Below are 25,839 nucleotides of genomic sequence, written 5' to 3' on the forward strand. Positions count from 1 at the left end.
ACCTCACGAGTAGAGGGTTCACATGCCTTCTCAAGAAGTATATACAGCCTCAACCGGCGATATACTGACTGTCTGGGCCGAGTGAGGCATGCGGCACATAAGCAGATCGATGCTCTAGTATATGAGGTTAGACATGACCAACTAAACAGCTTTATATTCTGCCAATCTTTTCTATACTCGCAGATTAACCAGAGAGCTTCACACTACGCAATCAATCGTGTCCACGATCAAGTTAATATAGCTAAGAGAGCTACATCCCTTGCCCCTTTACCAGAGTGCTCTAATAGCTTCACTAGGACAATGGGCCTTCCATGTGCCCACCGAATCGCACGGTTGCTAGAGAAAAAGCATCCTATTCCATTAACAGATATTCATCCTTTTTGGAGGCAAAATATAGCACCAGACAATCGATCTGAGTACCTGCCACTACTCAAACCTCGATTGCCTATACCGAAGGCAAAAAGATCAGATAAAAAGGGTGGAAATCCAAAGGTAGATGTCGAAAAGGGGACTCCAACTGCAACTGCAACGGGCAAGAGAAAAGCGCCTTCTAAGTGCTCGAACTGCGGGGTAATTGGGCATACAATCAGATCATGTAAAGTAAAATAATTCCAATCAATCTGCATGCCAGGTTGAGGCATCTTAATCATATAAGAATTGGCCAAACTATCAATGCCATAATAATTAGTTTGGGGGTGTGGTGAGATTACATAACGACAAATATTACATAATCAGTTGTGGTGTGGCTACTAAAAACTTGTGGTGTCCCTACTAATTCCCCATGAATTGAGGTTCTGATAGATGGATTTTTTAGAGGATTAACTTACATAATCTTAAAGTTTACGTAATCGCGACGGACCCGTCGCTCTAACTTAGTTAGTGGGAGCCCATGAATTGTGTTGGATTAGCTAAAAGGTCCGGCCAATCAGATTGACAAGATCATTAGCCAATCAGAGCGAGCTACACACTTAACAGAGGAATCTACCGAATAGGGGTTAAAAGGCATCTCTCGGACTTTCCTTCATTTTGGTACTTAGAAGACAACAAGAATCACAACAAGGATCAAGGATTCCCCATCTTTTGTCATACATAATTTAATACGTTGAGATATACCGTTAGAGATTGTTACATACAATCCAACAAATTGCATGTATCTAGCGCACTAGTGCCCTATACGGTTAGTCCCTCCGGGCGTAATAAATCATCATCATCATCACCTGGCCGCCTGAGTATCTCAAATCGCTGAAAGCCTGACATAACGTTGCTCGCGTCAAATATCATCTACATTCTGTTCTTTGTTCTATCTTCGGCATGCCCAAACATGTCTGTGACACTACCTAGCGTCGTCCTCGTCCCGGGGGCTTGGACTGCACCCAAAGCATACCACAAGCTGATTTGTGCCTTGGAGGCGAAAACTTTCAAGGTTCACGTTCCGGCCTTGCCAACGAATAACGGCCAACAACCTCCAAACTCTACCTTCGATGCCGACATACAGACTGTTTGCGAAGCCGTACAGCCTCTGGTCGACGCCGGCCAAGAGGTCATCATGCTAATGCATTCATATGGCGGCATTGCGGGAACCAGCGGTATCAGAAACTTCACCCGCAAGGACAGACAGGCGAGGAACCTACCCGGTGGTGTGGTCAGTCTCATCTACGCGGCCGGATTCATGCTCAGCGAAGGCCAGACGATTCGAACAGTGGTGCAAGCCGTCAACCTCCCCGGAAGAAGCTCACTCGTGAAATTCAGCATCGACAACAGCACTTGGTTTCCCATAGACCCCATCTGGCTCCTGTATCACGACTTGGCACCCGATGATCAAGAGGAGCAGGTCAAGCTGTTGAAATGGGGCAACGCTGCGATTTTGACTGGGCAGACAACCTACGCTGCATGGAAAGACGTACCGACGCTCTATATTCGATCGTTGAAGGATCGTTGGCTGCCGCCCGAGTTCCAGGACTTCTGCCTCCAGAACGCAGCCGATGTAGGAGCGCCTGTCCGCGTCGCTGCCCTCGATTCTGGTCATTCGCCTTATATCAATTTCGCGGCTGAGTTGGCTCAGATGACTTTTGAAGCTGCGATCGATGCACAGGCCCATTTATCATAGGTTAGATGTTTGGTGCGTAGAGTGGGCATGATGCTATTCTCAAGTGCGATAGAGCTCTTAGGCTTTCGTTGTCAGAATGACACGATTAAACTAGACCTCTTCAAGTCCCATGGGACCTGTCCATGGGCGGGCGGATAGAGCTGTCCATGGACAAAATTCCCATGGGAATTTCCATGGGACTAAGTGTAACAACTGTTGCAAACTCGGTAATCTATCCAGGCCTTACCGGATTGGGAACAAAGTATTGGCAAGGATCGTGGATCTTGTTGCAAGCCTCATATTGTAGGCGCGTGATGCCTCTTGTTAGATAATATGAGGTGTCGAATCGACTTCGAGTCGGCCCCTAGTTGGCTAGTTGGTCAGCCAATTAAGGAAAGACACGTTTTATAGCGAGGGGCTTGGATTCTTCGATATAGAGGAGAATTCCCCATGTTAGAAATAGACAGAGCGAGGAATAAATCAAGAGATACGCTGACATAGAATTGGCGAGTAAAAGGAAGTGTTACCGTGTTATTACACCGTTCCACATCTCCAACAACAACCAGCAGACCTGACAGACTCGTTACAGTATGTATCAGTACCTTACCGGCATGGTGGGGAAAGTGTGGATACTTCAGCTACCTACCTATGGTCAAAGTCAGAGTTGTCATCAATAATATCGTTGGTAATTGTCGGAACGTGAATATCAAACCTAGCGCGTTTCGGCACTGGATATCAGTTAGTCTAACGCGGCACGTGCGTGCCGCGTATATATGTAGTTAGCCACTCCCCGTCCCCCTTACTCTTGGGGGGCAGTCATCAATATCAGGAATTCCATACCATATTGATCAGGCTCGTCAGCTCGTCGGAATAGCTGTTCTACGTGACTAGTGCTAGCGACCTAGACGTAGATAAACCGACACTGATCAGTGGCCGCAGATCAGACATTTATCTACGAGCCCCTATTCCAACGTTAGTGCAAGCGTCCTAACAAAATACACTTTCTTCGACACCCTACAGTATACGTTCACTCGTATATCGACTCACCGATATATTCGACCCCATATATCGACTCTTTTGTGAACTCTTTGCTGAGTCTTGCGAACCTACGAACTCCCTGTACGAACCTACGCACGAAGGATTATTCCTGTACGAATTCTACGCTTAGATCCCCCGTATAAGCCTACGTCACGAACCTACGCTAGAGGCCTACGCGAGAAAACTCTCGGTATTAGCACTAGGTAGGAATCAACGTAGTGAGCCTACGGATTCGGACTTTCCGTCAGAATCGACCTGCAAGAACCTGACGTACGAAGCCTACGTACAACCTACGGTGTGTCGACCCACGCACCGAACAACGCACCAAATCTCTGGATCTGGTCTCGCAGATACAAATCATCAAAATGGCAGGACAAAGTGGCAACGATACCGACCAGGCGATGACAGAAAAGAAGACACTCGACGCTACCGTCAAGGCGAAGATAAAAGAATATACGAACACGTACGATTCACGTCTGTTAAGAGCGTTCAAACAAGACTTCGATAAGTGGACTTTGAATAACTTCAATACCGTGTCCGTCATCGAACTCGGGAAACTAGTTGATTTGCTTCAAACTAACGGTGTATATGTTACCAACGATGAACAGGATGATGAAGCTAAAAAACTCTATACTCTACTCTCTACAGAAAAATATCACCCATGGACTAAGGAGGAAGTCATTCGCCACCTCAGACGAGGCAATACAATTGAGTTGAAGGTGCTCAATGATTAATTCGAAACAGTGATCAATACATATAATCAACCCTCAAACTACGGCACTAATGAGGCACAAAACCAAACTGGAGAGGGACCCCTCACAAGATCTTGAAGTCAACAACAAATCCAATATCTTTCACCCCCGGCAATAAGACATGATATACCACAAGATCAAAGTCAATGGGTGCGAATTGAGCTAGAGCCATTAAATGAAGTCTAACAAGCCCCAAATTTGGCTATCTTCGCACCGTCAACACAATCCGTTTCTCAGGCACTTGTTCAACTCACGAAGATGTATTCAGACAACCAAAAGTATAGTGGAAATGAGGATTCCTACAGGTCAAAGCTTCGAATCTTCAACGACTACTGTGAACGTCTATCCCTACCAAAGAATGCGTATAAACTTGTTTTCCCAACAATGCTCAAAGGCCAAGCCTTGGATTTTTACTATGACAACAAGGAAATATGGGAAGCAAGTGACCGTGATCCCGTTGAAGGAATTCGTGCCTATTTCGAAGGCCCAGAATATCATCGAACCGTACTGGATAAGTGGAGCGGAATTTCGCTTCAAAATACAGTCGATGAGAACCCAGAGAAGACATTAAAAGTGTGTCTCAACATGATGCTAACAGAACTTACAAGTTTATACGACTGCCTAGCTCCAAAACTACGCAACAAAGAATTTTACCTTGCAAGACTTTTACAGGCAACTCGTACACATCCAGCATGCCAACTTGCAACTTTAAAGCAACAAGATATAGTTCCTGGACTAACCCGCGATTTACAATCAGGTGTCAGCCAGTACAAAGACATGATAAAAGCCACGAATGGGCACCGCACTGCAAACCCCAGCACCAACACATACTTTACAGATCGACGGTATTATAATCAACAGTCACGCTCACCCTCTCAAGGCCATTCACCACGACAGCACTCCAATCAAAGAGGCAGGAAAAAGTGCTTCGTATGTTAAAAACCTGACTGCTGGTTAACACGTCACACGCCCAAGGAAAGAGCCGATTCGAAACGCCGTTATTTAGACCATTTTAACAAGCGTATCAATCAATATATTGCTGATTACGAGGGCACAGGGGATGACAACAATGAGGAACTGCCAGAGGAACTCTTATTAGCTGCCGATGACCTTATTTTGACAGATAATTATGAATCTGGACCTACACACGATGCCTTGTCAACCCTGTTTACAGCCACATTCTTTATAATGCACAAAGACAATAACACGAACCATGGTCTATCAATAACCATGGAACTAGCAAACCGTTCTGCTTCGCACTGGATTGCCTCACTATTCCTGAAGCCTGACTTGGAAACTGATTCGTACAAAACCAACGAAGTAACTCTTAAGGTTCTGACCCCCAAGTCAAGTCACGTCTATCTAAATGAGGGCCGCTATTCGTCAGAAAGCTTTAAGGGTATTATTATCAACACTGGCGCCGTGCAACTCTCTACAGCCGGATATGGGCAATACCTTGCTTACAAGAGAATTGTCAGAAATATCGATATTAATACTACAACGGCTGGCACGGCAACAGTTCAATTTGGACCTAGCGATCCCTATCAGTCAATAGGGTCAATTGACGTGCCTACACCTATTAGTACTATATGGTTCTATATCCTGATAACCACGACACCATTCCTAATGTTGCTGTACGAACTCGACAGACTAAAACTCTATTTTAATAATACCTGCAATCTCCTTGTCAATAAGAAAATGGGAAAAACAACACCAGTCATTCGTCAGTTTGGCCATCCATTCCTTGTATGGGACTACTCCTACCATACCCACTTACTTACCTCATTTGACTACAACCCCTGCCTTCTTACCAATACCGAATTATGCCGTCTACACCGCCGATTTGGCCACCCTTCAACTAATAGACTTCGCCGTGTACTTACACGTGCGGGCCACGAAACCAACAAGGAAGCAATTGAGTATATTCGCAAATTCTGCTACCATTGTCAAATATACGACAAGTCACCTGGACGATTCCGGTTTACACTGCATGAAGATGTTGACTTCAATCACTCTATCATTATTGATATTATGTACCTTGATGGAGATCCTGTACTTCACATTGTCGACAAAGCAACACACTTCAATGCCGCTGCATAGCTACTAAATATCTCAACAAAAGTTGTATGGGATACACTCCAAAAGATCTGGATTAACACGTACCTAGGACTCCCAGACTTAGTTATTACAGACGCTGGAAAGACCTTTACAAGCAGGGAATTCTCACAATCTGCTTCAGCTGTAGGCATAATCATTAAAATAGTACCAATTGAAGCACATTGGTCAATTGGAACTGTTGAACGACACTATACCATGATTCGCCACTCATATAACATCATCAAAAAGGAATTACTAGATTTACCTAAAGACGCTACCCTACAGATGGCTGTCAAGGCTGTCAACGATATAGCCGGCCCAGATGATTTAGTCCCTACGCTTCTTGTTTTTGGAGCTTACCCATGAATGGTAGAATATGACTCTTCTGCACCTACAATTACACAACGTGCTGCTGCACTTAAAAAGGCAATGACAGAGGTCCAAAAACTATACGCCGAACGACAGGTTTGAGATGCCCTTAATACGCGTAACAGTCCTGCGTCTATAGCTGTACATCTTCTGCCAATAAATTCAGATGTACGTGTATGGAGGGAAGGAAACACCAGCTATACAGGAGAGTGGAAAGGCCCGTACAAATTACTAAGTGTTGAGAGCGAGATGTGCATAATCCAGTTTCCAGATGAACCAAAGCAATTCCATATAACTGTTGTGAGGCTGTATTACAAGGCACCAGATGAGAACAACCAAGACACCAATTCAGAGCATACAAATGAAGAGCCTGAGGCACCTTTAGGCACAAACTCAATACCATCTATACCTCAAGACGACGAGCCAGACACATCTACATCCCAGGCAAGGCCTGCACAGCGCCCCCAACGAAATTGGCAATTACTAGCCCGATATTAAGATAACCTCATACAATTGGTATTCGCTCAATTTGACTAATCACAAGAGAAAGAGATCAACAGCCTATTAGAAAATGGTGTATTCAAAGTGGTTAAAGTAGACAACATCCCAAAAGGCACCCGAATCTTCAATTTGCGGTTCGTCAACGAGATAAAGAATTGGGGCACCGACAAGGCCTTTAAAAAGTCGCGACTAGTCGTACAAGCCTACAACGACAAAGGGAAAGAGATCGTATTGACTTAATCACCTACAATACAGCGCTGCAGTCAACGCCTGCTTCTGTGCCTTACAATCTGCATTACTGATACTTATCTTTTTCTACGCGATGTCACACAAGCCTATGTACAGTTAACCACGCCCCTCACTTGCAACTTTTATATACGACCCCCTCCCGAACTTGTGCACCTGTTCCCTCTAGGCACAATATTGAAAGTTGTCAAGCCTTTGTACAGTATCCCTAAAGCAGGTAATCACTAGTTTCAAACCTATCACATATATCACACAGATAAACTTAATATGACAATATCCACCTACAATCTATGCCTCTTGCACTGCATTGACCAGTCACAAGGATTTGGCATTATTGACATGCAGACTGATGACACCCTCATCCTCGCCGACAACACTTTTGCGAACTATGAGGAGAATGAGATTAAACAAGCTAATATTCTCTGCAAACCACGAGAGAAGCTTACACCTTCAAACCCGTTAAAATTCAACGGTGGCCTTATTACGGAGGATGCCCAGGGTATTACTCTCACCCAGGAACGCACTTGTAAGCTCATACGGCCTGTACAAGATCGATATGCGGATACAACGAGTTCCCAAGGCAAGGTCTGAAAGGACGTATCGCCGCAGGAACAATATGTGGCTCAATGCGCACTTGGAGCCTACATTGCTTCTGTATCGCAGCCTGAGGCTTCTTTTGATCTATTGTTTGCTGCCCAGATCACAAATCCAGGAAAAGACGACATCAAGTCACTTAATAAACGCCTCCAATGGCAACTTGATAATGCTGAACGCGGATTACGCTTTGTACGTCTAGATTTGGATTTGTTATGCCTCGTAATCTTTGCAGATTTATCCTTCGCAAACAATAAGGATTTCTCCTCCCAAATTGGCTTTGTTATTGTTCTCGTAGATGCTGTAAATAACGAAAATATTGTGCACTGGTCCTTAATCAAGTGCAAGCGCGTTATAAGAAGTGTACTTGCTTCTAAACTTTATGCCATGGTTCATGGCTTCGATTCGGCTGCGTCAATCAAATCAACAACAACGCAACTTCTACATCTTACCAAGCCCCTACCCCTTGTTATCTGCACTGACTCGAAGAGCCTGTATGAATGTCTCGTCAAATTAGGCACTACCCAAGAAAAGCGTCTAATGATTGACCTCATGTACCTCCGACAGTCATACGAGCGCCAAGAAATTGCAGAGATCAAGTGGATTGACGGTGAAAGCAATCCAGCCAATGCCATGACAAAGAGCAAACCATGTCACGCTTTACAGGCACTTATCGACACAAATAAGCTTAATATTAATGTGGATGGATAGGTGGAAAGGTCTACAACCCCTCCAACGAAAGCTACACCAATTTCTTTGCTTTGTCAATCCTGTACTGCTCGTCGTCCTATCCCTATTTCTTAGAGAGTTGCCAGTGTCGGAACGTGAATATCAAACCTAGCGCGTTTCGGCACTGGATATCAGTTAGTCTAACGCGGCACGTGCGTGCCGCGTATATATGTAGTTAGCCACTCCCCGTCCCCCTTACTCTTGGGGGGCAGTCATCAATATCAGGAATTCCATACCATATTGATCAGGCTCGTCAGCTCGTCGGAATAGCTGTTCTACGTGACTAGTGCTAGCGACCTAGACGTAGATAAACCGACAGTAATCAATTGGTATTGGCATGTATCAATAATTCATCGATTATCGTTGGTACAACGTTGCCCCCGGAAGTTTCCCTAGTACGGTTTTTTGTGCAGGGATTAAATACCAATCAATTCTGCCAGTTATATTTGCTTACTAAGCTAATATTTTGTATGGCCACCTTCAGCAACAATTACAGCCTCACACCTAGCTTTCATAGAATCAATCAGCTCCTTGAGAAACTGCTCAGGTAAAGCATCCCAAGCAGCGCGTACAACCTCACGTAATCGATTGTAAGAAAGCTGCTCATCATCCGGATATTGCTCCTGTATCCAATTCTTCATCCAATCCCATACCGCTTCAATTGGATTCAATTCTGGGGAAAAAGCTGGCCAATATATTGGATATATATTCCGCTCATGAAGCTCTTTCTCAGTCTCTTTACTTGTATGGGGCCGAGCACCATCCTGCATAAGTTGAAGATATATAGATTTCTGTTGATTCAAGCGAATATATCCGTCAATAATAGGTACGGTCTTTTCACAATAGCGTTCAGAGTCAATTGAGCCCCAATCCTTCTCCCAAAATAGGCATGGGCCTTTTGTATTCCCATGAAATGAGCCCCAGAACATCCATCCACGTTTTCGGGCTGGAGATTCATGTAAGCACGTAGGATCTATGTAACAACCAACATGCTTGTCCAATCTCTTAGGGATTAGGGTTGGTTTGATACGAGGACAAACTTAACGGAGAGGAGCAAAAGTGTGGATACTTCAGCTGGTCATGGTCAAATGTTCAGCTGGCTATGGACAACTTTTAGCTGGCTGTGGTCAATGATATTTGCCACGAAACAACATCAATGTCTCTTATATAGAAAGCATGCTGCGGAAGCAGGAGAGATAGGTTTCAGTACATTGACATTCCATACCCTACCTTGTATACTCAACTCTTGTGATCCCTCTTGAATCTCTATACGTATACGTATCCCTCGTAACCTTGTTACAGGTACTTATTATCCCTGGTAAAAGCGTGGTATGTTAAATAATCATTGAGCACTGAAACCATCTTAATGCTGTTGATTTTTCTGAATTCTGTGAAGTATATTTTAAAGGGGGGGTTATCTAGAGTTATTTGAAATAAGGCTTCATGGTTTGGTTTGGCAGTCTTAGTAATACCTTCCATTCCTTTATACTAGGCCAAGAAAGAGCTATACTCTTTAAGTGTTGGTTCTACCTTAGAGATATATATAGTTTGTTACTTGAACTTATTATATGCTCCCTGTCATTCTTCCTTTAAGTATTTTATTGTCGGTTTATCTACGTCTAGGTCGCTAGCACTAGTCACGTAGAACAGCTATTCCGACGAGCTGACGAGCCTGATCAATATGGTATAGAATTCCTGATATTGATGACTGCCCCCCAAGAGTAAGGGGTGTGTGTGTGTGTGTGTGTGTGTGTGTGTGTATATTTAACGGCCGTGGTTCGTGACTCGCACGCTTCCCACCGATCCCTACTGGGACATAGGCCGCCGAGGGGTAAGCCTTGGGTTTCAGGTCCTATCAGATTTATATACAAATAAGAGACTCTTTGGCGTATTTCCATAGCTGCCGTGGTCTTACAGGGAGGTCTACTTTGAGTGGGTTTTAGGTATTTGCTAGCTGCAATGGTCTACCTACACTCCATAACCTATTACTCCACCACTATTATAACTGAATAGTAAGTTTTGCAGAGAGGGAAAGAAAGAAGAGAAGAGAAAGAAAGAAGGAGAAGAGAAATATAAAGGAAGAGTAGGGCTGTCTTAGCTAGATGCTAAGAAGAAGTTGGCGAGGGCAGATATCCTCAAAGAAGTGGGTCTCTGCTAGCCATGTAACTAGCTTTTGTACTCCTTTAGCAGTACCTAAGAGGAAAGAGATGACCTTAGAAGGGGGCCCAGGAGGCCAAGGAGCTCATCTCTTAGCTATATGACAGAAGAAGAAGTACAGAGGTGCTTTTCATACTCTACATCAGCAGAGAAGATAAGCATTATCATAGTTGAAGCGTTCATGGTAGTCTGCAAAGTCTCTATAACCAGTACGGGCCGCAATAATATGGCTAAGATTAAGTCGGTTAAGTTAAAGCTCCCCAGGGCGTTTAGGAGAAGTGGTTATTTCTAGATCTTGATAGCTCTGTGGTGCCACCTTCTCCCATTGTGACTGAGCAGTAGATAGGGATTGAGTCCTGGCGTATCTCTTTAGCAGGGCGTATGAGAATTTGTGAGGAGCAGGAGGGATTGAGGCAGCTCCCTCTTTGGCAGCGAGATCAGCCGCTTTGTTCTCAGGGATTTTGGCGTGTCCAGGGACCCATCGGATTTAGATAGATCCGCTTTTAGTGTGAGGAAGCCTTTTGCGAAGTGGCTAGGCAACTGCAAGGGTGCGGAAAGATTCAAAGATTTCTTAGAAAGATCCTATAAAGGGAGATAGAAGGCGTATAGCAACTTCTAGGTTGTCAAGGCAGATCTATAGGTTGGTAGCAAATTAAGCTGTTGGGTACACTATTGCTGCTTGAGCGCCAGCTAGAGCTGCTTCTGCTTCTGCGTTGAAGACCTCTTTCCCATGTCCGTATGAGAGTGAGGAGCAGAGGAACTGATAGTGTGCTTGAAGTCCAATATAGCCACCCCCTGCACGTCTGTCTACTAGCCTAGATCCATCTGAAAAGATTACAATATCTGAGCTAGGGATGGTACATTGAAAAGCCATGAAATTAGCCACTGCCTGTTCCTTAGTGCATCCCATGGGAGCTCCTATTCAAGCTTGAGCATTCTCACGAGGCTCGTGAGGGTGCCAGGGAGCGTATTAGAGAGGGTTTATCTATTCAGAGTTTGGGAGGGCCAGTGTACAGCGGGCAAATCGGCTGGTTTATTAGCTATTACTAGCAATCTATTCTGCGTGTCTTCAAAGTGGGTGATAAGGGTCGAGACGCTGTAGGCGGACAGTTGCAAGGAGGGCTATTCAATCTAGTTTGATTTCTGGTGGAGAGAATCCAGACTCTCGATAAAGGACTGGCTTTGGGGTTATGCGGAAGACTAGAAGGACTGCTCTTGCGCCTATTAATATTACTTTAGTTAGTTTCGCAAGATGTTCTCCAACTCGGTTTAAAATCTAGGAAGGTCCAGGGCGAGTACGTCCTGGCTACCAGGTTTCTACGCCATAGTATACTTTATAGAGTACACAGGCTGATATAGCCTACTGTAGTAAATCAGGTTTGACTCCTCAAACAGTATTCCCTAGAGAGTGAAGAGCGTTGGCCACAGTAAGGGCTTTAGATACTATTTCTCTAACATGCCATTTAAATGTTAGCTTCTTATCAAAGAGGATTCCTAGCCATCATAGATATAGCCGTTTAGTGTTTTCTAATATTGTAATAGATCTAGCTTTCACTAAAGGTGTGCGGGTTGGATTCTGGTCTGCTTTATATTAGGAGAAGTGAAGAAGCTCATATTTATCTAGTATAAATATAATGCCCTCTGCAGCGCTCCAATTAAGAGCTTCTTAAAGTGAGTCTGATAAGGCTTCGTAATTAGTAGCAAGAGATATTGAGATCGCCAGGTTGGTAGCGTCGTCCGCGTAACCAAATCTGTTCCTTAGGTTTCCTAGACGGAATAGAGGCGCTATGTAGAGCATGAAAAGAATGCTAGATACTAGGGATCCTTGTGGAAGACCGCAGGCAATGTCTGTTGAGGGGCCGATCTCTCCATCGAGTCGGATCTGAACTGATCTTCCAGTAGCGAAGGAGGCAATCCAGAGAACGAGATTGGTAGACCAGCCCTGCTCGCGTAGTCTGCAGATCAGTCTGCCAGGAAGCACGGAATCAAAGGCGCCTTTGACATCTAGGGTAAGGAGTGAGGCAGTCATGCTTTGATTTAGCACTTGTTTAACATCATGTGTTAGGCATGTGGTCAGGTCAGTTGCAGATCTTAGTGGGAGAGCCCCAAATTGTTGCCTTACTAATACTTTATGGTGTATAGAGATCTATGCTATATTCTGTGCTACTAAGCGCTCCAGTCCTTTACTAAGTACTGATAGGAGAGCGATTAGTCTATATGAACTAGATAAAGACTAATCAGTCTTTTTTGGTTTCTGGATGATTGCTAAGATTGCGTGTCAAAAGTATTTAGGATGATAATCAATCTTTAGGCACCCTTGATATAGCATTAGTATCTTATCTTTGATCAGAGGCCAGGCTACTTTGAGTATGCAGGTTGGGATTTCATCTGCGCTAGGGGCTGTGTTTCCTGCCTAAAGTACTGACTCCTCCACTTGTAGCATCGATATATCTGGGAAGTAGAGACTAGTGGAAGGCACTGCTGGGGAGTCCAGAGGTATGTCTCCTGCCTCTGCCGAGTTCTGGAGAAGATTACAGACTAGTACATCTCGTTTCTCGTGTACAGTAACTGCTAGGAGGCTGTTGGGCCTTAGTGGATCTTTTAGTGGAGGGCTTCGGAAGATGCCTGTAGACTTATGCCATTTGCTCATGTCAAAAACATTCTTCATTTATATTACCGTAGAGAGCTTCTCTCGCCAAAATTATCGTTAAGACTATCTAGTTATCCTGCGGAAGTCTATCTTTGAGCAGAGGCCTAAGTAGTAATTATATAAAGCTTTTTTGCAGTCTTCGTTCTATCATGGTTATTCTATGCCTTGTGTCATAGTCCTCTTAGCAGAGCCTCTATATGCTCCTTGAATTGCAGATATCAGTTTTTCAGCAAGGGCATTAAGATCTTCTTCTGTTGCGGCTGAGCTCTTGGTGCCAGCAAGATTAGAGGTGAGAAGCGAGAGGAAGGAGGTGTGGTCTAGTATGTCAAATCTCAGTTTCTGAGCTGTTTCCTTGTATCTCTGATCCCATGGAACAGTGGTAATTAGTGGTTGATAATCAGAGGTAGCATCTAAGTGGCTCGCTATACTAGCTTTGGCTCCTGCGAGTGCCAGAGAGCTTGAGGCGAAACTGAGGTCTAACACGTTACCCCTTTCATATGTGGGACAGTCTATGTCGGAAATGAGTACTAGACCCTGGAGATCCAGCCAGTTGATAAACGGCTCTGCAAAAGTTGTAGGGCTGCGTTGTAGCGAGGGTTGCCATCTATTGTGTAGTAGGTTGAGATCGCCTACAAATATTATTGTTTAAGGGAAATACACCTCTGGCAGAGTTATGAGAGCTTTCGTGGCTTCACCTACTCTGCTGCAGCCTGCTAGAGCATTATAGATATTAACTATTAGAGTGGACTTTCCTATAGGCGAAAAAATCTAAAAGAACAGGAGATCCGAGGCTTCTTTAGTGTCAGTTATAAAGGGGCATAGCTGGGAGGTCCGGATGCCTTTCTTCTTTCAGACATAGATGAGGACTCGTGGTCGGCCACTTATTGCCCAGCTATCAGTTGGAGAGAAGCATTCATATGATAGATATTTTTTAGTAATCTGTCAGCTGAGGTCTTTAAATATATATGGTTCTTAGATTAGGATAATATTGATGTTGCTAGTGTATGCCAATGTGAGGACTATTTCATATGTGTCTAGCGCGTGCCCTACATTTAACTGTAGGATTTTAAGAGGCGTCTTTTAAGTTGGATAGTAATAGATTATAGCTCCTATTCAAGAAAAGAGGCAAACCAGTTTTGTGGTTGAGAGATTATAAAACAGACTGCACGAGCTGTAATGGGAGGATCTTTAGTTGGGGCACGAGGTGGGGGGGTTACTAAATAGAAAGGAGAGATAATCTTATAGATTAAAGACTATGATAGTATCTCATCTAATGCCATAGGTATTTCTTGTGTGCCTATAGAGAGCTGAGAGCTATATCCTTCTTTAGTTCAAGCTTTTGCAAGGTTTATGGCGTAGGATTTGCAGATATCTGTTTGTTAAGCTTTAGTATGTTTAGTATTATCTTTGGGGCGTAGAAGGCATTCTATAAAATTAGCTAGATATAGTCTATGGCAGTGTATATATCTAGGAGGGCATTGATGAGGCTCTAGGGCTGTATAGCAGTTAATATGGCCCTCTTCAGTATGCTCTAAGGAGCCATATAGTTAGCATTGAGAGGGGTGTGCACAGGATTGTGTATTATGCCATTTCTAGCATCGTATATATTAAATAACTATTATTTTCTTAGAGAGGTGACAAGCATTAGTAATAGTGCTAAAAAGATATAGCTAGATAGGCAGTGATAATTTCATACCTTCTAGGAAGTTGATAAACCAGCTTGAGGAGAGAGTATTAGGGTTAGCAGCGCTTGTAGTGATCTCGCTAATAGATATAGGCTTAAGCCCTGTAATTTCGCTAATTTCTAAGGATAGTAGTATAGGATTGACAGGGATTAGAGAGTATTGACCATCCAAGATTTAGCCAATTTTCCTTGGCATGTTAGTGACTTAGTATAAGACCTATCAGGAGCTGCGTTCTATCTGGCAGTTAATAAAGAATGCAGAGATAGTCTCTTTTTAGGCCTTAAGGGCTAGGAGGGCTTCTGGAGATGAGGGGCATAGTGCAAAGCCAGTCTTTGTAGCTTGGACTTCTTTTAGTGCTGCACTATTTAAGTTTAGTTAAGATTATAGGCTAGAGTAGATAGCGTAGGCTTCTATTTTTCTGGCTGCATGGTCAGCTGGGAGGCGTACGAAGAGCCAGATGTTAGGAAGGGGTTGTTTTACTAGAGGCATAGGCTTTTTGATAGAGGCTTTAGGGTGAGTGATGGGAGTTAATTTGACTGGGGCATATTAGGTAATAGTTGCATAAGTTGACTGGTTAAGACCTGAGGGGGGATGTGAGGGAGGGGATAAAGGGAGTAAGGGATTTGGGGTGGAGGAAGAGGAAGGGGAAGGAGACAGAGCAGATAGAATGGAGGTCATTAAGATACCACTAATATAAGTGTTGAAATGTTGTTGAGCTACCAAGGCGAGGTCATCGCTTAGAGCGGTGAGGGCTCTTAGTAGGTGAGGAGCAAGGCCAGTGGTTTGGCTACGGTGTTTATCAAGGAATACAGCTATAGGGCTGAAGATCTTCTGTCCTTCAGAAGCTCTTGTTATGGCTGCAGACGTGGATTCCAGAAGGGCTGTCTGTAGAGGGCCGTCTGTACCAGGGCCTTTACGCGCCATGGTGTTGCCGGGCGCGTTGAGACGCGTCAAAGGCTGCACTCCTGGGAGCTAGGTGGTAGAGAGGGTTGAGGATTTTGAGCCTCCGACTGTTTGATATAAATAATTATAAGGAAGTCGCCTATCAACTCGAAAATCGTTTTTTTTGTGTACCAGTCATTGTAACAACCAGCAGGCTTTAGGGTCTAACTATTCCAAGAAATGCGCCCAATACGTCTCAAGTTGAGTTTCAGCTACACCAGGTGAAGGCTTATATGTTCGAGGATGGTTTCAGCTCCCTCGGACTGCACCTTGACTACTGGAGCTATTCAGAGAAGGGAGATCTAGTACACATTGTATATCTATAAAGATGACAGATGCTCCAGGATAGTAAAAGATAGGTTTCAGTACATTGACATTCCATACTCTACCTTATATACTCAATTCTTATGATCCCTCTTGAATCCCTATACATATCCCTTATAACATTGTTACAACTCTGAAACCTCTATCCTTTGAGACCGATCACAATGGTAGTATCTACAAGGAGAATTGCTTGTTTAGGGTCTTTGGACAGCCAGAACGACCAACAGGATAATGGAATAGGCGTTGGTTCTACTTAGGGGCCAACCGAATCTAGCGACAATACCAAAAACTAGTATGATGAAGTGGACGTCTGCTAGCTAATAGGACTCCGCGAAATGCAAGAGATTGTGGATAATCAACCACTTTCTACTGAACAACTTTGAGTCCTTACTGATAGGATTCAGGTACTTGTGAAAGCTCGTATAGGAAAACAGGCTAATGAAAGCACCAACAATGAGGACGACAGATCACGTAAACAACGAGCTAATCATGATCTTAAATATAACAGCATCAAAGAACTCAAGATAGGTGCAACCCTTAAAGCCTGGAGCAACTAGAAGATTGAGATCTAGCAAGCTTTCGATGCATCCCTATATAAATACAACAATGACTGAACCAAAGTGATTAAGGCACTGATTTACCTTCACAAAGATTGTAAAACAATGTAGAATAACTACATCTGCACGGCTTCTAACGATAAATATAATTGGGAAGCCTTTAGCACCTAGCTCGACTTTACTATTTGGGACCAAGGAAATGACAAAATTAAAATGCAGATTGAGTAGAGTAAAGCCAGACAGAGATTTAATTAAACCCCTTAGGCTTTTAATGCTTATCTTATAAGCCTTGAGAGAGAAATAGAACCAAAAAATGAATGAACACAGGCAATGGAATTCTTTAGTTGATTGCGACTAAGTTTACAACATGCAATCTGACTTAGTGGAATTAATCTATTACCTTAGACATGACAAGCAATGTTATCCCTTGCTACACGTATGTGGGAGGAAATTAAATATGATGAAAAGGACCCTAGGAAAAAGGACTTCAAGAAGCCAGAAACCAAGACTGATCACACAACCAAACAGTCTAATCTATCAAAGCATGCTTCTAAAATGGAGAGCAAGAATGAGAATAAGACTTCGAACAAAACAGGGACCTCAAAGGGTCCTAAGGAATTCGCTACTGGCAAGAATAAGAAAGGAGAGCAAATTTGCTTCACTTGTGGTAACACCGAGCACCTCGCTAACTACTACAAGAAGGACGATAAGAGAGACACTGAGAAGAAGAAACCAAGTGTTCGTATTATTAAAATAGCCAGCCGAAAGAAAGGTCATGAGCGAATGGCTGAGCAGACATGGGACCTTTCAGACTCATTAGAAAACAAGTAAGGCTCCCTTCTAGTCCTAAAGGAGAGCCATAAATGCGTACAGGGGATTACCTACGCGCTATGGGCCAATTGAGCATCCTGGATGGCGATCCAGAGAATATAGAGATTGCACTAGACACATGTGCTGAAATTGACACGATTGGTATTAACTTTGCAAAACAGCAAGGCTTGAAGCCATATATCAAAGGGTACCCCAAGCTATGGCAGTCAGCTAGAAACATACGGCACGAAGCGAAAGGGGCTTACTAGGCCACATAGAGTATAACTAACCATCAAGGAGTTACTCATTCCTATCAAAGACCCTTCCTAGCCATTGATAGAGCTCCAGAGGACGCTCCACTACTCCTTGGAGAACAAACATTGGGTAAGATTAGAATTGATATCTCCTTATAAGCAAAGGAAGCTAGTAGCAACCAATGGTAGTTCCGCTTGCCTGCTGGCGATGATCCTATTGAGCACTATGTTAGAGTTGAATTAGTAAAGGTATTCCAGAAGCAACTGATAAAAGGGCCAAAGGTATACGCACTCATAGAGTACAATCCACTATTCAACAAGACCAGCGGTATAGACAGCAAGGATAGTCTACCGAGCAATTTAAAGGAATATGCCGATGTCTTCTCTCCTCAGAATGCGGAAAAACTAGCACTAAACTGTGAAGGGGTTAACCTAGCCATTAAGATCCAGGAAGGACAAGAACTACCATATAGTCCACTCTACCTATTGTCACAGGCGGAACTGGAAGTCCTACAATGCTACCTCCAAGAGAACCTCAAAAAGGGCTTTATTAGACCATCCAAAAGTCCAGCTGCATCACTAATCCTATTCGTACCAAAGAAGGACGGTACACTAAGACTCTATGTCGATTATCGAGGCCTTAACAAAGTCACCATTAAGAACTGATACCTATTGCCGTTGATAGGCAAAATACTAGACCATGTAAATGGCGCGAAAGTGTTCAGTAAGATTGATTTGAAGGATACATACTATCACATTAGAATCTGGCCAGGAGACGAGTAGAAGACAGCATTCCACACGCGCTATGGCCACTATGAGTACTTGGTGATGCCATTTAGACTGACAAATGCACCAGCGGCATTCCAAGGTTACATCAACCAGGCCCTGAGAGGGTTGGTTGACGACTTTTGCATCGTATATCTAGACGATATCCTAATCTTCTCTAAGACGAAGGAAGAGCATACGGAGCATTTGAGACTTGTATATGAATGGCTACGAACAGCCAAACTATATACAAAACCCTTGAAGTGCCAGTTCTATCAGAATGAAATGGAGTTCTTGGGCTTTATTATTAATGATCAGGGAGTCAAGATAGACCCAGAAAGAGTCTGAATGATTAGCGAGTGGAAGGAACATCCACCAGGGTCATACTAGGATGTTCAAGTGTTCCTTAGGTTCTGTAACTTCTACAGAAGGTTCATCTAAGGATATTCATGCATCGCTAGGCCACTTACAAGCCTAATGAAGGGCAGTAAGGACGGTAAGAAAACTGGTGATTTCCACAAGGAATAGGGTAACACTTAGCAGGAGGTATTCCTTGAACTATTGAGTGCTTTCGAAACCGCACTGTTACTGCGACATTTCAATCCAGACCTTCCAACACGGTTAGAGACTGATACATCTAAGTATGCGCTTAGTAAAATACTATCACAGTTATTTAAAGGACGATGGCACCCTATTATCTTCTATTCTAGACAGTTCAAGGGTCCAGAACTAAACTATAGAATACCAGACTAAGAAATGCTAGCAATTGTAGAAGCTTTTAAGCATTAGAGACACTATCTAGAGGATAGTAAGTACCTAGTAGAGGTACTAATGGACCATCACAATTTGCAGACTTTTATGAAGCAGTCTAGGCTAAATGGTCGTTAAGCACGATGGTGCTATTACCTTATGCTATACGATTTCATGATTAAATAGCGGTCAGGATCAACAAATCTGGCAGATGCGCCATCACAAAGACCAGACTACTTAAGACAAAATCAGAAGGATGATCTAGAAGACTCATCCTTAGAGTTGTTGATGACGCTAGGGGCAAAGATTGCTCGTGTATAACAAATCCACATAAGCTATTGTCGGAGGATGATGCAATTCCATGATAATGGAAATCCTTAAGGAAGTGAGGAAGAGAAGACCTGCAAGGTTAGTAAGGAGTCAACACAGGCAAGTGAAAAGCCACAAGATGTAGTCACCTATATATACGACAGTGAGTTGGGATGACAGGTGTAAGGCTGGGCTTGTGAATATGACAGTAAGTTAGGACGACAAGTGCTGATGGAAACCTATGTATATGATAGTGAGTCGGGAAGACAGGAATCCAAATGGCAGAGGGGGACAGTGCGTCCAGGCCCATTAGAACCCTCTGTGACACCCTAGGGAGATAGGGTTAAGGCTAATCACCTCATTTGGTGTATGTTGACTCAGAAGATCACACGCCAAAGGGCTCGGCAGGCAGTCCTGAATGAAGCACCACGGCAGGAACCCTCAGAGGGCCTGCGGCAGTTAGTAGCAGCTACCCAGAAGGAGGATCCCTTCTGTATGTGGGTAGATAAGGATCTCAGTAAAGGAGACTCTACAAGACTATAATATGGCCATACAAGTGACAGAGTATTGCTGTACAAGGGCCAGATATTAGTCCCTAACCAAAGGAGTCTAGTGCATGAGATCCTAAGATTACACCATGACGAACCATCTGCTGGGTATTGGGGAATCCAAAAGACATTGGAACTCTTACAGTAGAAATTCAAATAGGAGGGCATGAGACAAGACGTTGAGGAATACATACAGATGTGTCTAGTCTATCAAGGAAATGCCACTCCAAGACATAAACCCTATGGGCAATTGGATTCCTTGCCACAGCCAAGCAGGCTATGGAAGGAGATATCAATGGATTTTATTACCCAGTTGCCAGTGTCCAAAGTAGGGACGGAGGAATACAATGCTATTCTGACAGTTGTGAATTAATATACCAAGATAGCGATCTTCCTACCGGTCCAGGACACAATTGACACAGCCAAAATGGCGGAGTTACTCCACAAAGAAGTGGAATTGCGATATGGATGTCCTAGTGGGATCGTATCAGACAGAGACTCTAGAATCACTAGTAAGTTTTGGGCTGAGATATGCCACTATTCCTTTATCAAGAGAAGAATGTCCACTGCTTTTCACCCACAGACTAATGGTTAGACAGAGATCTTAAACAGAATCATCAAAGGTTACTTGCGGGCATTTACCAGTCTTAAATAAATGGATTGGGCAAAGCTTCTGCCTATAGCTGCATTTGCATACAACAATAGTATAAACCATACACTTCGAATATCGCCATTCAAGGCTCTATATGGGTTTAACCTAGAATTCCACGTTGACGTTGCGGACAACATCCCAGAAAGGAAGATACCTGCAGCCAAGGATTATATTCGAAAACTTCATGAACTCAGACAAGGACTGCGAGACCAGCTAAACACAGCACGGCAATGTCAAATTGAAAATTACAATAGGCAACATACGCCAAAGACCTTCAAAAGAGGCAGCCTAGTAAAATTATCAACAAAGAATCTAAAGCTTAAGAACAAGAAGCTTCAACCTCGATTTATTGGCCCATTTCGAATCACAGAAGTGATAGGGTCTCAGGCATATCGACTAGCACTTCCCTAGTAATACTCATGGCTTCATGATGTGTTCCTAATCTAGTTACTCAAAGAATACCATCCTAGAGAGAAGCAGGATATAATGCCTTTGCTAGAACTGAATAATAATCCTAAGAAATATAAGGTGGAAGAAATTTGAAACAAACAACTAATAAAGGGAAAGATTTACTACCTGATCAAGTGAACAGGATGGCCTTCAGAATACAACTAATGGGTACCAGAGAACGATATGAATGTACCCAGGTTAATCCAAGAATTTAAGAAATCCCAAAAACGCAAACGAACGTGAAGCCAGATGATGTACTATAGTGGTTTTTGTTCAATATCTCTGGTTTTCCCACTATATAGATTACACCAGATCTAGCGAATGTGTACTTCATGGCTCGCGTGGACGTAAGCCCTTGAAGGGGGGATAGTTGTAACAACCAGCAGGCTTTAGGGTCTAACTATTCCAAGAAATGCGCCCAATACGTCTCAAGTTGAGTTTCAGCTACACCAGGTGAAGGCTTATATGTTCGAGGATGGTTTCAGCTCCCTCGGACTGCACCTTGACTACTGGAGCTATTCAGAGAAGGGAGATCTGGTACACATTGTATATCTATAAAGATGGCAGATGCTCCAGGATAGCAAAAGATAGGTTTCAGTACATTGACATTCCATACCCTACCTTGTATACTCAATTCTTGTGATCCCTCTTGAATCCCTATACGTATCCCTTGTAACGTTGTTACAGTCATGAACAGTAAAGCGTACTGTGCAATCAGGAGATATTGGAATCTTTGGGTACTAGTCCGAACGGGGTTAGGCTCTGATAGGAGTTGTACAATTTGGGTGAGGAATAATTGACTCTGATTTGCACGTCTTCTAAAACATAGCTAACTACACATCTTGATCCTCTTTATATACACATCATAGTGGCAAAGTATCACGGATTTACGGGATAAATGACAATCCTGACTCCAAAATGTAGGCTTGAGTTTGGCTCTCATGTTCTCACGGATATGTCGTTATTCCGAGGAATCATGATTAGTAATGACATCCTGATTGGGATTAGCGTATCAAATATCCAACAGGAGACAGAAGTCACGTGGTGATAGGAAAGATATACCGATATCTTATCAAGATAAGAGTATACGAAACAACGCGATATTATTGGAAGAATATCGTATACTTTATACTTGCTACTTTTAAAGTATACGATATAAAGTATACGAAACGTGGAGGACTGGATATATAAGGACGCTCTTTTACCATCATGTATTTAGTTCTTCATAGCTCTTTGACATAAGTCGCTTGAATACAACAGTGAGAGTCAGCAAGGCATTCTAACTCGTACAGGCACCAGGCTGTACGGGGGATCTCTTCTATCTTAGTTTGTTACTATTCCCAGTCACCGTCTCAGTACTGTTCGATACTTCGTTACATACAAGTCACCACGCTCCACTATATCATTGGTCGGAACCTGTGCGAGGTTCAATTATCCAAATTTATCCTAACGTATCACGACGCACCGCTGTTAGAACTAAGGTGGATCCAGGTCCGTGACATTGAGCAGTCGAGGCACGCGCACGCTATTCCGTATTAGGACCGATCATATGCCCTACGCCGGATCGAGGACTTCGCTAAACCCATTATGGCCACGCGCTAGGCCCAAAGTGGTGATCCCGGGGGGCAAGCCGAATCCGAGACAATTAGGCCCCACCTAGTACAGGAACCCCGCAAAGAAGCTGGGAAATCCAGCTCCACAATTTACAGCTGTAGAAACTTTTTGACTTACGCTCTTTCGTAGGAACGACTTCGATATCTAAAGATGCCGTCCTACCAAGCTTACTACTCTCACTGCGAAAAATCATTCCCTTATACAACAGCTAAGCAACAGCACATCAAAGACTCTTCGCGCCATAATGTTTGCCACCTCTCGGACTTCGAGACAAAGAATGAGCTTGATGAACATTTAGAATTTAAGCACTTTTTCTGCATATCTTGCAATCAAAAATTTGATACTGCCAGCCTACTCTCGCAGCATAATGTAGGAAAGTATAACATGTGTCTTATTTATCAGCGATGTTTCTAAACTTCTTCGAATTTAAAAAGTGTTTGTTCTCCTGCTTCTTCAATTTTGGACAGTCACTAAAGGCTTCTTGTCCAGCACAAAATCACACATTCTGAGAGAAATGTCAATTGCCCTGGATGTTCTAATCGATTTAAATCGGATTCGGCGATGATATTGCATTTAGAGGCTGGAACATGCGAATGCGGTGCTGACCTCGATGAGATCACTGAACTTGCTTTCGAGTGCCATCAGTTAGAATCTTACAAATCTGAAAATACAGCCTTAAATTTTCAGTGCCCAACCTGCCAGACACCATTGTCAGAAGAATCAAGAAGTCACAGCCAATGAATTAACAAGATAGTGTTACACTACTGCACTACGGAAACAAGGATTATCCGAAGTAACCCTTAGGGTTAGGGTGACAGAGCCGCTGTTATGTATACCCCCAAAAACCCCCAAACATAAGAGTTAGAGGGCGCTATAGAAACTCAGTCAACCCCGCACTTGCCGCCCTCGCCTGTACCCTTTTATCTGATCACGTAATCCCCTGTTCTTTCGTCCACCTTGTTCTAGTTCTCCTCGAATCATACCTATAAAAGTTGCTATTCTCTGTCGTGCAGCACAGTTTCGCAGAGACCGCTGGCCGATACTAGCATGACCTCAATTTCATGGGTGTTAAGACTATCGCTTGTAATTATCCTGACGGTTTTATTTGCGTATTCGACTGGCGGTCAGCGTGGAACCCAGAATGGTTTACGACAGGCTTCAGGAAACCTACAAAAGTCAGCCTCCCCAGCGACGTTTTCATCCACAACAGACTGCAAAAAATGGCTGCGACAAAGCCCTGCAAGTATCGTTTATAACTATGGTATAAATGACACCTTGTCTGGCGCTGTCTCTCTCAGGGACTGCCTCAAACGAGAGGAAGCAGCGCAAGCAAGACAGAAGATTCAAGAGACTCTAATAGCCTTTCCACTGTTTAGCCAGCCAAGCGGGGTGCAACAGCCCTTACAGGAGATTCTCCGAATTCTCCAAACTTGGAGTCCGTCAGGTAAGTGACGAAATATCAAGGTGGATTAACGATTCTTATTTGCAAATCACTTTTAAGACGTGACAGAAATTATGATGCATGCAGATCGCTTAATCTTCAGGTCCCCAGGAAGAATAACAGCTGGTCAATATATTTTGACCACGACACTGGGGAGTAGATCCCTTCATCGAATGCAGCTCTAACTCCCTAGTGTATGATGGTGGTGAGAGTGATGAAAGACTCAATCAGCTGTACTACACCCTCGTCTCGCGCCCAAATATACGGTCACTGAGCCTTTCTCTCAGTCAAAGCAGCTGCACTATCGGGGACACACGCCGGTCTTTCGGCTGGAAAAAGGATGACCGTTTCTTGAACCTTCCGTGGTGAGCTGGACGGTCTTGAGTCGCTTGTCCTCCGCCACGGGTCTGGATTTTGGGGCGACGAAGAGACGTTGTGTTCCTTTGATGCAACTGCGGAAGAACTACACAAAGTTATTCCTCCTTCATTGCTGCGCTTCCGCCGTTGCACGAATTGAGCATCAGTGGCATGGGTCGACCGCTCAACATGACACCCATCTTGGAGACCCACGGCGCCAGTCTGGAAAAACTAAGTATTCACGAGTTTGAACATGACTGCAGATATGCAACCGGAAACTCTACCTGGGTACGGTCAGTTCTGAGTGTATCAGAGGTCGAGCAAATCGTTCTGTCAGCTCCCAATCTCAAAGAGCTTACACTAGATGTATATCGAAGCTCCAATAAATGGCCCAATTCTATGCTCAAGGTACTTTCCAAGTTTCCTCATCTTGCCCGACTCACTATGAACTTTAACCTAGAGGATCCCAGCATGTCCAAATATGCAGAGCGGTGCCTTGTGGATGAACGGGCTCGTGACAAATATAGCATCATTCACGGGCTCATGGAACCACAGCTGAATTACACGACAGCAGGCGAGATATTCCACACCATACGGCAATATCAAGCTGACACCAAGCTCCGAAACGTTACAATTTCTGCTGGTGACTTTAGAAGGCGGGTTGGAGGCGGTCTGAGATTTATCCCTCACTATGAGTGGAATAAGCCAGTGAGATATGATTGTTGGATGGAGGAGAATATGATCAAATGTACAGGTCAACACGATATTCATTTCGATGACAAGGTTTTTCTCTAAAGCATAGATCATGTTGATTACAATGATAATATATCTAAATATATTTGTTCGCATAATCAATCCTATTATCTCTGGAGAATGCAAACACAGGAGAAGTTGATATTGGGACTAAATCAATGGAGCTAATAGCATCGGGCTATACCTTCTACCGGGATGACTTGACTTCTGCTCCTACAACTCAATAGTCCATATTTCCCCTAGCCTCGTAAGTTTGAACCGTCCATCATCTATTGATCTCAACGTCATCTCACACGCCTGGACCAGATTTATATCATGTCACATCTAGATACTGAATTTTGCTTTACCTCCACCCACTCGACCATTTCTTATGAAGATGATGATGGTCGTCAACCTACCAGCCTATGTC

At 43.6% G+C, this 25,839-nt stretch overlaps 9 protein-coding genes across 9 annotated transcripts, besides 10 other annotated features; 7 read left to right on the forward strand and 2 right to left on the reverse strand.

The window, feature by feature from the left end:
- Window positions 1-1,321: 1,321 nt before the first annotated feature.
- On the forward strand, window positions 1,322-2,107 carry TSTA_097340 (uncharacterized protein; the record flags this gene model as incomplete). The annotated part of the gene is made up of 2 exons (XM_002485671.1): window positions 1,322-1,423; window positions 1,496-2,107. The coding sequence occupies 2 exons, from the start codon at window positions 1,322-1,324 to the stop codon at window positions 2,105-2,107; spliced, it is 714 nt and encodes a 237-aa protein (XP_002485716.1).
- A 1,382-nt stretch (window positions 2,108-3,489) lies between these two features.
- On the forward strand, window positions 3,490-3,858 carry TSTA_097350 (uncharacterized protein; the record flags this gene model as incomplete). Its single annotated transcript, XM_002485672.1, has 2 exons — window positions 3,490-3,587; window positions 3,609-3,858. The coding sequence occupies 2 exons, from the start codon at window positions 3,490-3,492 to the stop codon at window positions 3,856-3,858; spliced, it is 348 nt and encodes a 115-aa protein (XP_002485717.1).
- A 46-nt stretch (window positions 3,859-3,904) lies between these two features.
- On the forward strand, window positions 3,905-5,976 carry TSTA_097360 (uncharacterized protein; the record flags this gene model as incomplete). Its single annotated transcript, XM_002485673.1, has 3 exons — window positions 3,905-4,449; window positions 4,549-4,806; window positions 4,897-5,976. Exons 1-3 carry the CDS (start codon window positions 4,135-4,137, stop codon window positions 5,974-5,976), a joined length of 1,653 nt encoding a protein of 550 aa, XP_002485718.1. The 5' UTR covers window positions 3,905-4,134.
- Window positions 5,779-6,180: a mobile genetic element.
- Window positions 6,181-6,339: 159 nt separating this feature from the next.
- TSTA_097370 (uncharacterized protein) lies at window positions 6,340-6,840 on the forward strand (the record flags this gene model as incomplete). The annotated part of the gene is made up of 3 exons (XM_002485674.1): window positions 6,340-6,438; window positions 6,468-6,483; window positions 6,509-6,840. 3 exons carry the CDS (start codon window positions 6,340-6,342, stop codon window positions 6,838-6,840), a joined length of 447 nt encoding a protein of 148 aa, XP_002485719.1.
- Window positions 6,841-6,885: 45 nt separating this feature from the next.
- Window positions 6,886-8,334: a mobile genetic element.
- On the forward strand, window positions 7,357-8,394 carry TSTA_097380 (uncharacterized protein; the record flags this gene model as incomplete). Its single annotated transcript, XM_002485675.1, has 2 exons — window positions 7,357-7,615; window positions 7,808-8,394. The coding sequence occupies 2 exons, from the start codon at window positions 7,357-7,359 to the stop codon at window positions 8,392-8,394; spliced, it is 846 nt and encodes a 281-aa protein (XP_002485720.1).
- Window positions 8,395-8,873: 479 nt separating this feature from the next.
- Window positions 8,874-9,341: a mobile genetic element.
- Window positions 9,006-9,371: a mobile genetic element.
- Window positions 9,372-10,140: 769 nt separating this feature from the next.
- Window positions 10,141-10,172: a microsatellite.
- Window positions 10,173-10,437: 265 nt separating this feature from the next.
- Window positions 10,438-10,495: a microsatellite.
- A 243-nt stretch (window positions 10,496-10,738) lies between these two features.
- Window positions 10,739-14,206: a mobile genetic element.
- TSTA_097390 (uncharacterized protein) lies at window positions 10,939-11,479 on the reverse strand (the record flags this gene model as incomplete). Its single annotated transcript, XM_002485676.1, has 2 exons — window positions 10,939-11,151; window positions 11,240-11,479. The coding sequence occupies 2 exons, from the start codon at window positions 11,477-11,479 to the stop codon at window positions 10,939-10,941; spliced, it is 453 nt and encodes a 150-aa protein (XP_002485721.1).
- Window positions 14,207-15,177: 971 nt separating the features above from the next.
- Window positions 15,178-15,828, reverse strand: TSTA_097400 (uncharacterized protein; the record flags this gene model as incomplete). Its single annotated transcript, XM_002485677.1, has 2 exons — window positions 15,178-15,260; window positions 15,591-15,828. The coding sequence occupies 2 exons, from the start codon at window positions 15,826-15,828 to the stop codon at window positions 15,178-15,180; spliced, it is 321 nt and encodes a 106-aa protein (XP_002485722.1).
- A 1,454-nt stretch (window positions 15,829-17,282) lies between these two features.
- Window positions 17,283-18,904, forward strand: TSTA_097410 (retrovirus polyprotein, putative; the record flags this gene model as incomplete). Its single annotated transcript, XM_002485678.1, has 5 exons — window positions 17,283-17,554; window positions 17,732-17,816; window positions 17,868-17,921; window positions 17,981-18,398; window positions 18,648-18,904. 5 exons carry the CDS (start codon window positions 17,283-17,285, stop codon window positions 18,902-18,904), a joined length of 1,086 nt encoding a protein of 361 aa, XP_002485723.1.
- Window positions 18,047-19,588: a mobile genetic element.
- Window positions 19,589-20,164: 576 nt separating this feature from the next.
- Window positions 20,165-21,163: a mobile genetic element.
- Window positions 20,429-20,932: a mobile genetic element.
- Window positions 21,164-23,858: 2,695 nt separating the features above from the next.
- On the forward strand, window positions 23,859-25,530 carry TSTA_097420 (uncharacterized protein). The gene is made up of 2 exons (XM_002485679.1): window positions 23,859-24,553; window positions 24,608-25,530. Exon 2 carries the CDS (start codon window positions 24,849-24,851, stop codon window positions 25,470-25,472), a length of 624 nt encoding a protein of 207 aa, XP_002485724.1. The 5' UTR covers window positions 23,859-24,553; window positions 24,608-24,848; the 3' UTR covers window positions 25,473-25,530.
- Window positions 25,531-25,839: the final 309 nt, after the last annotated feature.

This window comes from Talaromyces stipitatus, genomic scaffold (genome assembly GCF_000003125.1).
Source record: "Talaromyces stipitatus ATCC 10500 scf_1105507295511 genomic scaffold, whole genome shotgun sequence".
Classification (NCBI taxonomy): domain Eukaryota; kingdom Fungi; phylum Ascomycota; class Eurotiomycetes; order Eurotiales; family Trichocomaceae; genus Talaromyces; species Talaromyces stipitatus.